This window comes from Corvus kubaryi, unplaced genomic scaffold (genome assembly GCF_017639235.1).
Source record: "Corvus kubaryi isolate FWS band 111438036 unplaced genomic scaffold, C.kubaryi_AGA036_p1.0 37264, whole genome shotgun sequence".
Lineage (NCBI taxonomy): Eukaryota > Metazoa > Chordata > Aves > Passeriformes > Corvidae > Corvus > Corvus kubaryi.
Genome location: NW_024581079.1, coordinates 1,636,033 through 1,647,996, shown reverse-complemented (window position 1 = coordinate 1,647,996; position 11,964 = coordinate 1,636,033). Strand labels below are relative to the sequence as shown.

Here is an 11,964-nt window from a genome sequence, read left to right as displayed (position 1 = left end):
CACCACAGCCCCGCTGTGCAGGGAATGGAAGAGGCTGTGATGACAACAGGCCACCCCAGCACAGTTATCCACCTGCAGCCTGTGGTCACAGCTCTGTCTGTCCCAGGGATTTCACCTCTCAGAGTGTTGGCTCTTTGTCCCACCTTTCCTATCACACAGTTGGTATTGGCCCAGTGTCAGCTTTTTGTGGCCTTTCTGTGCAGGGCTGTTGAAGTCTTCTGTGGCTCAGAGCCGAGCTCCCTGTTACATCTCATTAGCCCCTTCTTTCCAAGTTCCCTTGTGCACCCTCCTAGTGCCCATTGCAGGTGCTGGGGCACTGTCCCACTCCTCAGCTCTGGTGTTCCCATCGCTATCTGCTCCCCCACCCCAGTCAGGACAGCTTTCCATCGTGGCAGCCTTGCAAAGGACCAGTTAATCCTCCTGAAGTGACTCCTTAGGTGCCAGGCTCCGCTCTTGGTTACGCTGCAGATGCTTCTTCCCAGACCTGAGCAGGCACCTTGGCCACACAAGGACACAGCTTCACCTCAGTGCCATGGCCCAGCCAAGGCAAAGGGTTGATCAGCTTGGCAGTGCATCAGCCACCCGATCCCTGCACACAGCAACCTTCACAGGAGGAATTAGAAACATCAGGAGTAGCTCCATCCCAGGCTATGGGAGGCAGCCCCTGGGATGAGGATGCCGGAGCCCAGGATGAGCTCAGGATGAGAGCAGAGGACACGGTGCCTGTGCCCTGGGACACTGGGTGCTGCCCTGGCAGCATGGCATGGCCTCTGCTTGTCCCCAGGGCACGGCCACGTTCCATGCAGCAGGTCCATCCCAGCAGCTCTGTCTGCTGCCCTGGCTCAGTAGAGGAGGACAGAGCCAGTCACAAGTGGGGTACCAGGAAGTGGAACTTGCTTGCAGGGGTCCCCCATCCCTGGTGGGTTTGGAGGCACCACCCCTTAGTGCTGGGAGCGGGGCCAGTGGAAGCACTCAGGGAACCCAAAATGGTTATACTGGTCCCAGTCCCAGGGCAGGATGGGGCCCGGAGCCTGGTGCAGCCCAGCAGGGGAAAGGCAGCTCCAAAGGCTTTAGTGCCAGCTGTCCCTGGCCATTGCTGGCTCTCAAACAAAGCCCCCACAGCTTCCCCCGTACCTTTGGTTGGCCCACTTTGGGCCAGTGCACACAGGAAAGCCCAGGGCACAACTGGGACCCTCATGAGCACTTTCCCTTCTCTTTACAAGGTTCCACAGTTCATCTTCAAGCACAAGGAGATTCAAGCCAAACGGGGATGGATCCCTGAATCATCATCTCCCTGCCGTGCACACGCGGAGACGCCGCTGGCAGCGCCAGAACGCAGCCCCTGCCCAGACAGCCCGGCTGCCTCGGACAGAAGGTGGAGAGCAGCCACCACGAGAGCTTGGCAGAGTCCATCCCTTTGTTCCTCCCACCCGAGTCTCTTCTGGCAGCTGTCAGAGACAGTCTGAATTAAAAGCCACCTGCAAGTCCTGCCCTTGGAGCGTCCTGGCAGCAGCCAGGGCCTGGCACGGTGCAGCCCGGGCAGCGGCAGCAGCGAGGGCTCCCGGCCACCTCAGCTCCTCAGGTGCAGCTGGAGCAGCTTGTGCTGAGCTCCACGGGCCCGGCCGTGCAGAGGGAGGGTTTTATCTGAGCCCACGGCAGCCTGGGGAGCCTCCCCTCCTGGCAGGAGCCACAGGCAGCTTTCCTCAGCCCAGACCCTCCCAGTCCCTGCACAGGGGCCTGCGGGGGCCCCACAGCCAGCCCTGGGCAGGCACTGGACCCCGCCAGAGCAGGCAGCTCCATCCTCCTTCCCCACCCCAGCTCCCTCCCAGCTCCATCTGAGCCCCCAGGCCACCCCAGTACATGAGGGCTCTCTCCTAGAGGTGGCAGGGCACAACAGGCCAGAAGCTCTTGCCAGGACACCCAGCTCCTTCCTTAGAGAGCAGCCTAACTTCCAGCCCAAGCTCTTCCTTACACCTGAACATCTCTGGGAACAGACTCCTCCTTTCAAGCCCAGCAAGAGCCCAAGGCAGCCTTGCCTCTGCCTCCCTCAGCTACCCCGTGATGAGTCAGAGCCATGTAACAGTGACAACTCCATCAGCCACCACTGCCAATCTGTGCCTGCAGTGGAAGCAGAATTAAACTCTTTCAGACCAGAACAGTAATTGAATCAGTTTAATATACAGTCAGCATATTGTAAATGCACTTGAAACTTACAGTATTGCTAACAGACGTGGCCATTGAGCCCAAGACCACCTTTCTAGAAAGGCACAGAGAGGTAGGAGAGTTGGGGCATTTCCCCAAATTAGTTGCAAGTGAGAAGGTGCACATAGGACCTTCCTCCTGGAAGCACCAGATCACCAGAAACTTGTGCTCATTGAGAGGACTGCTAATGTGCTGGGGTAAGTGCAGGCACCTGGAGTGATAGCCAAAGCCTCCTGCTGACCCATGCATCAGGAAACTCTTGCTGGCTTTTGCATATACGAAAAGAAAAAAAAAAGGGGGGGGGGGGCAGAAGAGCCTAGCTCTATGTGCATGAAGTGTTCTTGGTGAGGCAGGGGTGAGGGAGATGTGTGATGTTGCTTTCACGCTTGGCTGAGACAAGGACTCTTACGTGCATTGCTTTGGACCACAACCACCCCAGGGGTGAGTGAGAAGAAATGTGCCATCCTCTAGTATTGCTGCCATGGTTTCTTGCACCAGCGGGGCAAGAGCAAAGCTCTGGCCAAACCAAGCATCTGGAGTGGGGACAATGGTGTCACCAAGCATTTGGCTCATCCTCTGTGGTAGATGAAGTGGCACCATGGTGGTGGGGGGAAGCCTGGAGACTTTTGGCTCTGCAGAAGGCACTGTTCACCAGGGTGGGTGGGTGGGTGGGTCTGTGTTACAGTGTGGGGATTACTGCAACACGAGAGAAGTGGCAGGTCTGGAGATGCTAATTCTCAAATTTTGCATAAGGGTTTTCTTCTTTGAACAAGCCTAGAAGAGAGGAGAGATTTGTTCAGACAGCAGCTCCTACACTGGTCACGGCCAGCAAGAAAATCAGTCCTTGGAAACAACTCTTTGTCATTTGAGCATCCTCCAGCCTCCTGGCTGCAGTACCCCCAAAACACCTCCTCTTACCTGAGCTGTGCCCACGGTCAGCACTGTTTCCCTCTCCCCTTCTGCACAAGAGGAGACATCTATTGAGAAGCTTGACCTGATGGCAAACTCCTGTCCCAGGCAGTCCATGTACAGTGCAGGTAAAGCAGCCTGGCTAATCTTGCAGAGCACTCCCTCCGCACACCCTTTCTGTCAGATTGGACGTGCTAGCAGAGAGCCCAGACCCAAATTAAATTAAAACTGTTCTTAGACTTGCTTCTCTGCTCCTGCATCGAGACTGGGAGACAGCAAGGCAGGGTGTGAGGCTGACTTCTGGACTAGCAACAAGCCATGTGTCATACTATTTGCTGCTTTCCCAGCCCAACAGTTCTGAAGAACAGCCAGAAAGGATAAGGGTTGCAAACTCTGGGGTCAGGCTGCAGCAAGACAGAACCCTGACATGGCAAAACAGTCCCAGAGCACAGCTCTTCCACAGGCAGGTGCTTCCCCCACCAAGAGCTCCTTCAGGCACAGCTTTGCCTGCTCTTTCTTCCCCAGAGAAGCCAACCCATCCAGAGCCCCTGGGATCTCCTGCCTACCCTGGACCTGCAGCAGGCAGCAGCTGCAGACAGAGGAAAAGGACTCTAGCTTTCCCTACAGCTCCCCCAACGCCAGAGACCACCAAGTGCAGCATGCATGAGCCCAACTGCTCCCCAGTCAGACACTGGCAGAGCCCCCGGCAGCCCCAATGGGCAGGCTGGAGGGACCTTCCCCTGCACAGAGCAACTGGCTGTTCCCTGCTTCCTTCCAAGCTGATGTTCCCCTCAGGTAGGTCCAGACCTGGCCCAGGTCCATGGGACTCACCTGAGGGACAGTCCAGCCCCAGGAGGGAGGCTGTGCACTCCCATCCCCAGGGGACTGAGACACCTCCTGGGGAACCGCTGCCAGCACAGAGGACCAGTGGGATTGGGAGTGGGGTGGGACTGGTGCCTGCTCTGTGCTCCTGCTCTGTGGGCATTCTGATTCCTACCTGGCCCCACACCTCAGGCTGCTGGCTCCCCAGCCACTCGCTCACCACAGGGCTACTGGAGGGCTGTACCTGAAGGGTAACAGCATTATGGTGGTGCTGTCTGCCAGCTTCTGCTTCTCCCTTCCAGTCAAGCTCCATCAGCTTCTCCCACATGCCAAGCTTGGAGGACACAGGTTCTTGGGAACATTATACACTTTGTCTTCCCTGCTCAGGAAGAACAGCCCTTGTGTGGCCTCAACCACCAGCATCTCTACACTTGCTCTCAGAGAGCAATTCACTGAGCCAAGAGAAGCAGAGACCATATTTTCCCTGCTGGCCAGGTCCCACCTACAGCTGTAACCACAGCAAGGAGCACAGTTACTGAGGCTGCTTCATCTAAAGCTTAGTTTGAATCACTCATGTCAGCACTGTACCGTATTTTCTTCGGATTTCATCATGCCGTGATTTCATCTCTGCTCTCCTGCACGAAGCAAACAGAAAAGCCATGAGTCAGTAACTGGCGTACAAAACCAAACAAAAAGCACCACAGCTCCTTGCTTAATCCCAACCAAGGGAGCTCCAGGCTGGCAGGTTTGCTCAGCCTCCCACCTCCTAGGGGCACCGGGGACCACCAGAGCCCACACACGTCAGCAGCCCTCAGGGAGTTGCATACACAACACTTGTGATGCTACACCCACGAGTCGCCACAGCATGACATCCTCATGAGGCTTGTGTGTGAGCTAGGGCTGAAGCAGCCACTGACTGCATGTGCTGAGCCCCATGTGCCTCCTGGCATCATGTTTGACAGCACAGACAGGAGCCAAATCATTCTGCAGCCTGAGGGCCTGTGGTTCAAACTCACCTCTCCTCCTGCCGCACCCGCCTCTTCTCCCGCTCCCTGGCTGCTCTCTCGTCATCCTTGTCTGGCCTGGCAGACAGAAAAGTCCCTTAAAGCACTCAGTTCTGCAGCAGCATGTGGCTGCATCTGAGCTGCTCCACACAATCAGGGGACCTGCCCAATACTTGCCTTTTGCTCTTTTTCTTACAACAGCAGCAGCAGCAGCAGACCCCCAACATGATCAGGAGTGCTCCTCCCACCACGGACATTGCAATGATCAGGGCTTCAAAGTTCACTAAAGGATTTGATGAAACACATTTAGCACACACAGACACAGCTGCCTGGAGTTACAATACAGCATCATAGGATCACAGAATCATTAAAGGTGGGAAAGCACTCTAGGATCATCAAGTCCAGTTGTTCCCCCAGCACTGCCAGGTCCTCCAGTAAACCACGTCCCCAAATGCGACAGCTGCAAGTTTTTTGAACACTTCCAGGGATGGCGACTCCACCACTGCCCTGGGCAGCCTGCTCCACTGTCTGACCACCCTCTGAGTGAAGAAATTTTTCCTTAATATCCAACCTAAACCTCCCCTGGTGCAACTTGAGGCCGTTTCCTCTTGTCCTATTTATGAACATACAACCACTGTCACCAGCAGCTTCAGTCACTGGGCTGGAGACGTGTAACCACCTGGGAAAGCAAACTGACATTTTTAGCTGTAGATATACTAAGTGTTGGTACCCACAAATACACACCAGCTGAGTGTGTGTAGCTGGTAACAGGAGTGCTCAGTTACTGGCTATGAAGAAAGGCAAGGACAAACACACTCAGGTCAAACTCCTCTGGCAGAAAAAGCTACCTTAATCACTAATCCAGGTAAAAAGTAACCATCAAGGGAAAAAAACCCAACAACTGAAGGCTTCAGGGCTAAGGAACAACCTCTGACAGGGAGGAATTACTGCCCGCAGGAGCCAGCCTCAAGCCACCTCTGATGAGATGAGCTGACACTTATAGGTGTCTGCAGTCCTTGGGCGAGAGATCAACAGAAACAAGATCTGTTGGGATTTATCAGCTTGGAGCCAGCAGTGCAGCAGCTGAAGGCCAAGTGCTGCTTCCTGCACCTCACTGCCATGTCTCCCCAGGGCTGGGGGGGATCTGCTTGCCCACACACAGAACAAAACCTGCTGGAACATGGTGGTGAAGCAGCAGCCGCGAGTCCTGGGCCCTGCTCATCCTTCCCAGCTCCTGCAGTAATGGCAGTAGAGACACCAGCCAAAACTGACACATCTAGATGCCAAGGCGACAACAAAGAGGAATTTCTTCCAAGTATGATTCAGACTGTTCAGGGACTTGAGCCTGTGGAATTATTTGTTTAGGAGCCACTTTATACACAACAGCCAGGTTACAGAAATCCCAGTGCACCTCAGCCTGCTCAGAGCACTTCTGAAGGTCATTTAGTCCAACTCTCCTGCCATGGGCAGGGATATTTTCCACTAGACCAGTCTGCTCACAGTCCCATCCAACCAGACCTTGAACATTTCCAGGGATGGGGCACTCACCATCTCTCTGGGCAACCTGTGCCAGTGCCTCATCACCCTCATTGTAAAAAAACATCTTCCTTTTATCTATTCTAAATAGATCCTCTTTTAGGTACTCCAGGCTCAGCTGACTCCACCACTGGACTTGTTTCCAAAGCCTGCAGCAGCATCAGTGCTTCTGAAACCCTTTCAGGGGTTCAGGGTGAGCCTGGGGCTCAGCTCCCCCCTTCCCATGCAGAGAGGGTCTGTGGCAGAGCACCAGGCACTCCTCCAGCTGATCAGAGAGGCCAAGTCACACATACCAAAAATGCAGACTCACGTAAGAGCTAATCTCCCACATGACTAATCTTCTCTAAAGCAAGTTTTGCAAGCTAAGGAATGTGTTCCTCTATAATGAAACCTTTTGTGAAGCTTCTTACATCCAAACTAGTATTTCAAGGTCTTACAGAAGTTTCAGAAAAGCATACCACAGGGCTCACAAAGAGGAGATTCTTCCCCCACAAGCACAGGGGCAGTTTGAACTCTTGTGGGCAGACAAGAGAGCCCAGCCTCAAGCACAACAGATGACAGGCAATGACAATTCAGCTCCAGGCTCCTCATCAAGGGGGTGGGTGAGAGCAACCAAGCCCGAGCTTGCTTCCCTTCCTGCTCCAGCCCCCAAAAGTTGGGGCCTGTCTGAGCATGAACGTGCACTAAGCTTGGTCTAACCAAAACAAGGTACCAATCTCTCCAGAAATCCTTCAGAAAACAGAGCAGCAGGGAGGAGAGGCAGCCAAGAGCAAGCTGTCCATCAGAAAAAGCTCCCAGAGGAGACCTGCATGTGCAGGGGTAGTTTTGGAAGAGGCTTTTTCCTCAGGTGGGTAAGAGCTGAGCAGGACTACGGTACATCCAGCACTAGAAGCACACACAGGCCCCCAGAGAAGTCACCACACTTCTGATTGCAGGAGCCCACCAGGGACAGCAGCCACGTGCAGAGCCAGAAGCGGTGCACGGAGCAACATGCCAGCTGCAGAGGAGAGAGCTTCTGGGATCCAGACACCAGGAAGGGCTGCACAGGCCCACAGAGCACCTTCCACTCCTGTTCCCAGGCGCTAGCCATGTCTGGAGCCTCCATCACACCAAAGCATAAGGGATGTATTTTGGAGTAGCTAAATCCTCACGGGTCCTACTTGCCAGAAGGCAGGGAACTGCTCATACTCCGCTTCCCCACCCACGCTTCAGGAAGTTTGCAGAACCCTGACTGACTTCAGCCTGTCATTGCTACACTGGCAGAGAGATGGGGAGGCAGGGGAACCTCCCACCAGCAGCAAGCACTCACACAGTCACCACCCCAGGCTGGCACTTACCCCAGCAGACTCCCCAGCGCGCAGAGCGGAGCTCACACAGGTCGGCCGGGGGAAGGATTCTTCGGACGGGGTATTCCATGCACCTCCTGCTGCTGGCACACCACAGGCACTGCAACACAGGAACCAGGCAGCACAGCATTACTGGAGCATGGCCGTGCTGCCAGCGAGCCACACTCTGCTTTGGGAGCTGCAGCATGGGGCCGCTGCTGCCGGCTCTCAAGAAGCAGATACCACCCAGCAGCAACAGGGTGCTCAGGAGTAAGAGCTGTGTCAGCACAGACTGCAGCAGGAGAGGCAGCCGAGGGGAGCACAGAGTTCTAGAGCAAGTAAAGATGCTGAGAATCCTTCTCCTGGCTTAGAATCGTAGACTATCCTGAGTTGGAAGGGACTCACAAGGATCATTGAGTCAACTACTGGCCCTGCCCAGGACAGTCTTAAGAATCCCACCATGGCTTGCACAATTTATAACCAAATCCTTTACATTTATTTTTGGGATAAGAAGAAAGCCTTTGAGGCAAAGCACTCTACACACACAAAATTGATGAGCAAGAGAGGTGTGTGTGTGCCCAGCCACTACCAGACTATCTGCAGGGCTTTGCACGCTCCTCTCCTGGTGGCTCCAACCCCCAACCCCCAACCCCAGCATTTGGTAGAGTTTGGTCAAACTGGTTCTGGCTACATCAGCTGCAAGATCTGACTCAAGTTAAAGTTTGCTGATATCTGAGATAAGGCAGCAGAGACTGGCAGGACACCAGTACACATCCTGCTTCCACCCAGTGCCACAGCACAGACAGACTGGTGGAGAGGCATCTTGACCAGCCAGTCCAGCTCATTCAGTCCCTTCTCCAAGCACGTAGCCCATTCATGAGGAAGTAGCCCAGCAATTCCATTACTCTAATCAAAAAGCACACAGCAAAACCCACCCAGTTTCCAGCAACCTCCTTCCAGAGCACCAGAGAGGGATTGCCCTCTCACCCTCATAGGTGGGTGGAATTTGCAGCATGTCTGGGACAAGGGCAGGGGGCCAACGCCCCTTCCAGGAGGGAAACTGCTCCGTAAGAGCATTACACTGTCAGGCAGCGTGAGAGGTTGGGAGTCTTACTGCTGCTACTCACGGTGACATTTTTCAGGCACTCTTCACAGCTCCTGTTCGTATACTGGCGACAATCTGCAGGAAGGACAAAAGACACCTCAGGGCTTTACTCAAGATCTTCAGTGGTTTAAAACTCTGGGCTCCCCCAAGCCTGCTTGTACCCACCACAGGACCAGCAGCAATGCGTGCTGCTGCTGCAAGAGTTGCCAGCTTCAGCACGTGCTCTGTGTCATGGTGGGAGGCCCAAATGGAAGTGAAAGTTCATCTGCCTTGCTCTGCTGACAAACCCCTGAGCTGTGAGTTCCTCTCTTGGGTTGTATTTTCCTAAAAGCCTAAGCATCTGCTATGGCAGTAGGGCAGCCAGAGGACACAGCTGGGGTTGGTCTGGGGGGGCCCTATGAGGATGAGGGCAAGCCCTGGGTAGGTGGTACAGTCCCGCAGCACCAGGTGATGGAGCAGCTTGAGCAAACAAGCCCCAGACACGGAAGTTACTACCAGGAGAAGCAGAGGAGCACATGGGGACACGTACAGCTACAGATCCTGCAGGAGGCCTCCTGCTGCACATGAGGGCTGTACCCGACCCCAGTCAGTTCATCCAAATCTTCCTTCAGCAGGACACAGTCCAGGCGATGGGAGCAGCACTGCAGCCAAAATCTGTGCCCATGTTCAGAACCTGTTTCCACCCCCATCTGGCAGAGGAAGACCCCAGTTCTGTAGACACAGGTGGCTCTCAGGACCAGTGCCACCGTGGATGATGGCATCCCCATGGGATGGATCCAGCTGGGCAGGGGAATGGATAAGGTCTGAACCTGAAGACACAGGACAAGCTGGCCCAGTCCAGCTCCATTCTGGGCTCAGCTACAGCTCGCAGTAGCGCTCTTGGAGAAAGTCTTCCTACAGGATATTCACCTGCAATTCATTGGTGTGTTTCCCCAGATCCTCAGGAACGGGGATTTGCCAAGCCCTCAAGAATGAGCTATTTAAAACTCACCACTGCTTAAGAGTCTAAGCACCAGCCTGTTTGACAGTGGTTTAAAAAAACAAGGAAAACTGAAACCAATTTGCCTGACCACTGACTGCTGGATGAAGGATCACTGCTTTGCAGCTGTCGTAATCAGGAAAAAATCAATCCCAGAGGTGCTTGTTTTCCACCCTCACAATCAGCAAAGCTGCATTTTCTTCCTCCAGCTGGCAGGAACCCTCAGCTATGACCCACTGTCAGCAGTCACATGCTCTGTGCAGCCCTCCAAACAACTGGGCAATTGATTAACATAGCTCTGATAAGGGTGTTTACACACCCGGAGAGGCTGAGATTGCAGATTTTAAACACTCTGTGAAGCTGCATCTTCTCCATTTCTTCAACTGAGGCAGGAAAAGCACAACAGTTCCTGTGCTGCCCTGGAACTGTTTCCTTACCAGAGTCACAAAACACCCTCCCACACCACAGGAGGCCAGTGGTGGGCAAAAGCAGAACGTGTGGTTTTAACCGGCCTCTGCTTTCCCTTGGGGTATCCCCTCTCCTGGCACCCCCAGCTGGGGATCATCCTCCAAGTCATTAAGTCAAAGCCACCCACTTTACAGCTGTTTGGGAATGGGCTGCTTCCAGGACACCGCAGCCCTTCAGGATTTGGTCTGTACAAATGCCCCATCTCAGGTGACCAGACAGCTCACAAGGGATGGCACAGGAAGCACTGCAGTCCTCAGGGACAGAAATGGGACAGCAGCTTTTGCTGTGCTAGAAGCCACCTGGATAATGCTTTTGATAGCTGGCTACAAGAGGAGTGAAGTGAGTGGCTTGGGGTGGAAGGAAGAGCAAAACGTGCTGGTCCTTAATCTCCTCCCTGCTAGAGCCACCATGCAGATGTCATCACATGGAGAACAGTTCGTGGCTTGGAAGAGCAGGCAGACTTCTTAGGACACTCTGAAGGCAGTCCTCCTCATGCTTTGCTACAGCGTCTTCTCCACCTGGTGCAGCACCCGTGGGGCCTATGCTCCATCCCCCACCCATGAAGGAGGAGCAGCTGGACACCCACTGCTCCCCACCCATCCATATCTGACAACACCCATCTTCTTCCTGGTCTGAGGCTGCCCCAGCCAGTCTCCCCTGTCCTGAAGGAAAATCTCCTCCAAAGGGCCATCAGCAGGAACCTGGCTGCACAGTGAGTGTCCCCTGGTCAGGACAGCTGTCTCACCTGAGCTGTTATCATCACTAAATCATGGAATCACAGAATGGTTTGAGTAGGAAGGGCTTTAAGCCCATCTTGTTCCACCCCCTGCCATGGGCAGGGACACTATTCCAGATTGCTCCAAGTCCCGTTCAACCTGGCCTTGGACACTTCCAGGGACGGGGCAGCCAGAGCTCCTCTGGGTATGGAAGTTCCATTGCAGTGGAAGCTGGAAAAGCAGCGAGCAAAACTCCACTTCCAGCCCCACTCAACCTTCCCGAACTCGAAAGGACACACCACGCTGCACCGGATCCCACTCTGCGGAACTCCCAGCGAGGGACAGGGCCTTTCCTCCCATCTCTCACTGCCCGGCCCCATTCTGAGTGGCCACAGCGCCCCGGCCAGTGGCCACCCGCACCCAGTGGGTGCCGGCACGGAGCCCACGGGGTACCCACCTCCTTCGCGCACCAGCCACCCCACAAAAAACGCGGTCCAAAGCCGTGATGTTGGGGTGCTGTGCGAGGAGCATCGGCCGCCCGGACCCCCCCAGCCCCATGGCGGGGCAGCGGTCACCGCTTACCTCCGGCCACGTCCTGCGCGGCGAAGGCGGCGGGCAGCAGGGCCAGGGCCAGCGCGCAGAGCCGGAGCGCCGGGGCCATGGCGGAGCGGGCCGGGACGCGCCGGGGGCGGCACCGCCGCTGTGCAGGGCCGGCCGGGGGCGGGCCGGGGGCGGCCCCTCGGAGGGGCACCGAGGCCGCCGTGCCGATCCGGCGGCGGGGCAAGGGCTTGGGGGGCGGCGGGGGGAGCAGCTGTCCCGGGCGGAGAGACCCCCGGGGCTGCCGGAGCGCACCGGGCGGGGGAACCGCGCAGCCCCGCGCCCGCCCGCAGGAGGGGGC

At 55.6% G+C, this 11,964-nt stretch overlaps 1 protein-coding gene across 1 annotated transcript; it reads right to left on the bottom strand.

Annotated features, from left to right (window-relative positions):
• Positions 1-2,158: 2,158 nt before the first annotated feature.
• LOC121662916 (PTTG1 interacting protein) lies at positions 2,159-11,762 on the bottom strand. The gene is made up of 7 exons (XM_042024623.1): positions 11,649-11,762; positions 8,926-8,978; positions 7,811-7,919; positions 5,115-5,220; positions 4,950-5,015; positions 4,522-4,568; positions 2,159-2,976 (listed from the first exon to the last, which is right to left on the bottom strand). The coding sequence occupies exons 1-7, from the start codon at positions 11,725-11,727 to the stop codon at positions 2,933-2,935; spliced, it is 504 nt and encodes a 167-aa protein (XP_041880557.1). The 5' UTR covers positions 11,728-11,762; the 3' UTR covers positions 2,159-2,932.
• Between the last annotated feature and the right edge of the window lie 202 nt (positions 11,763-11,964).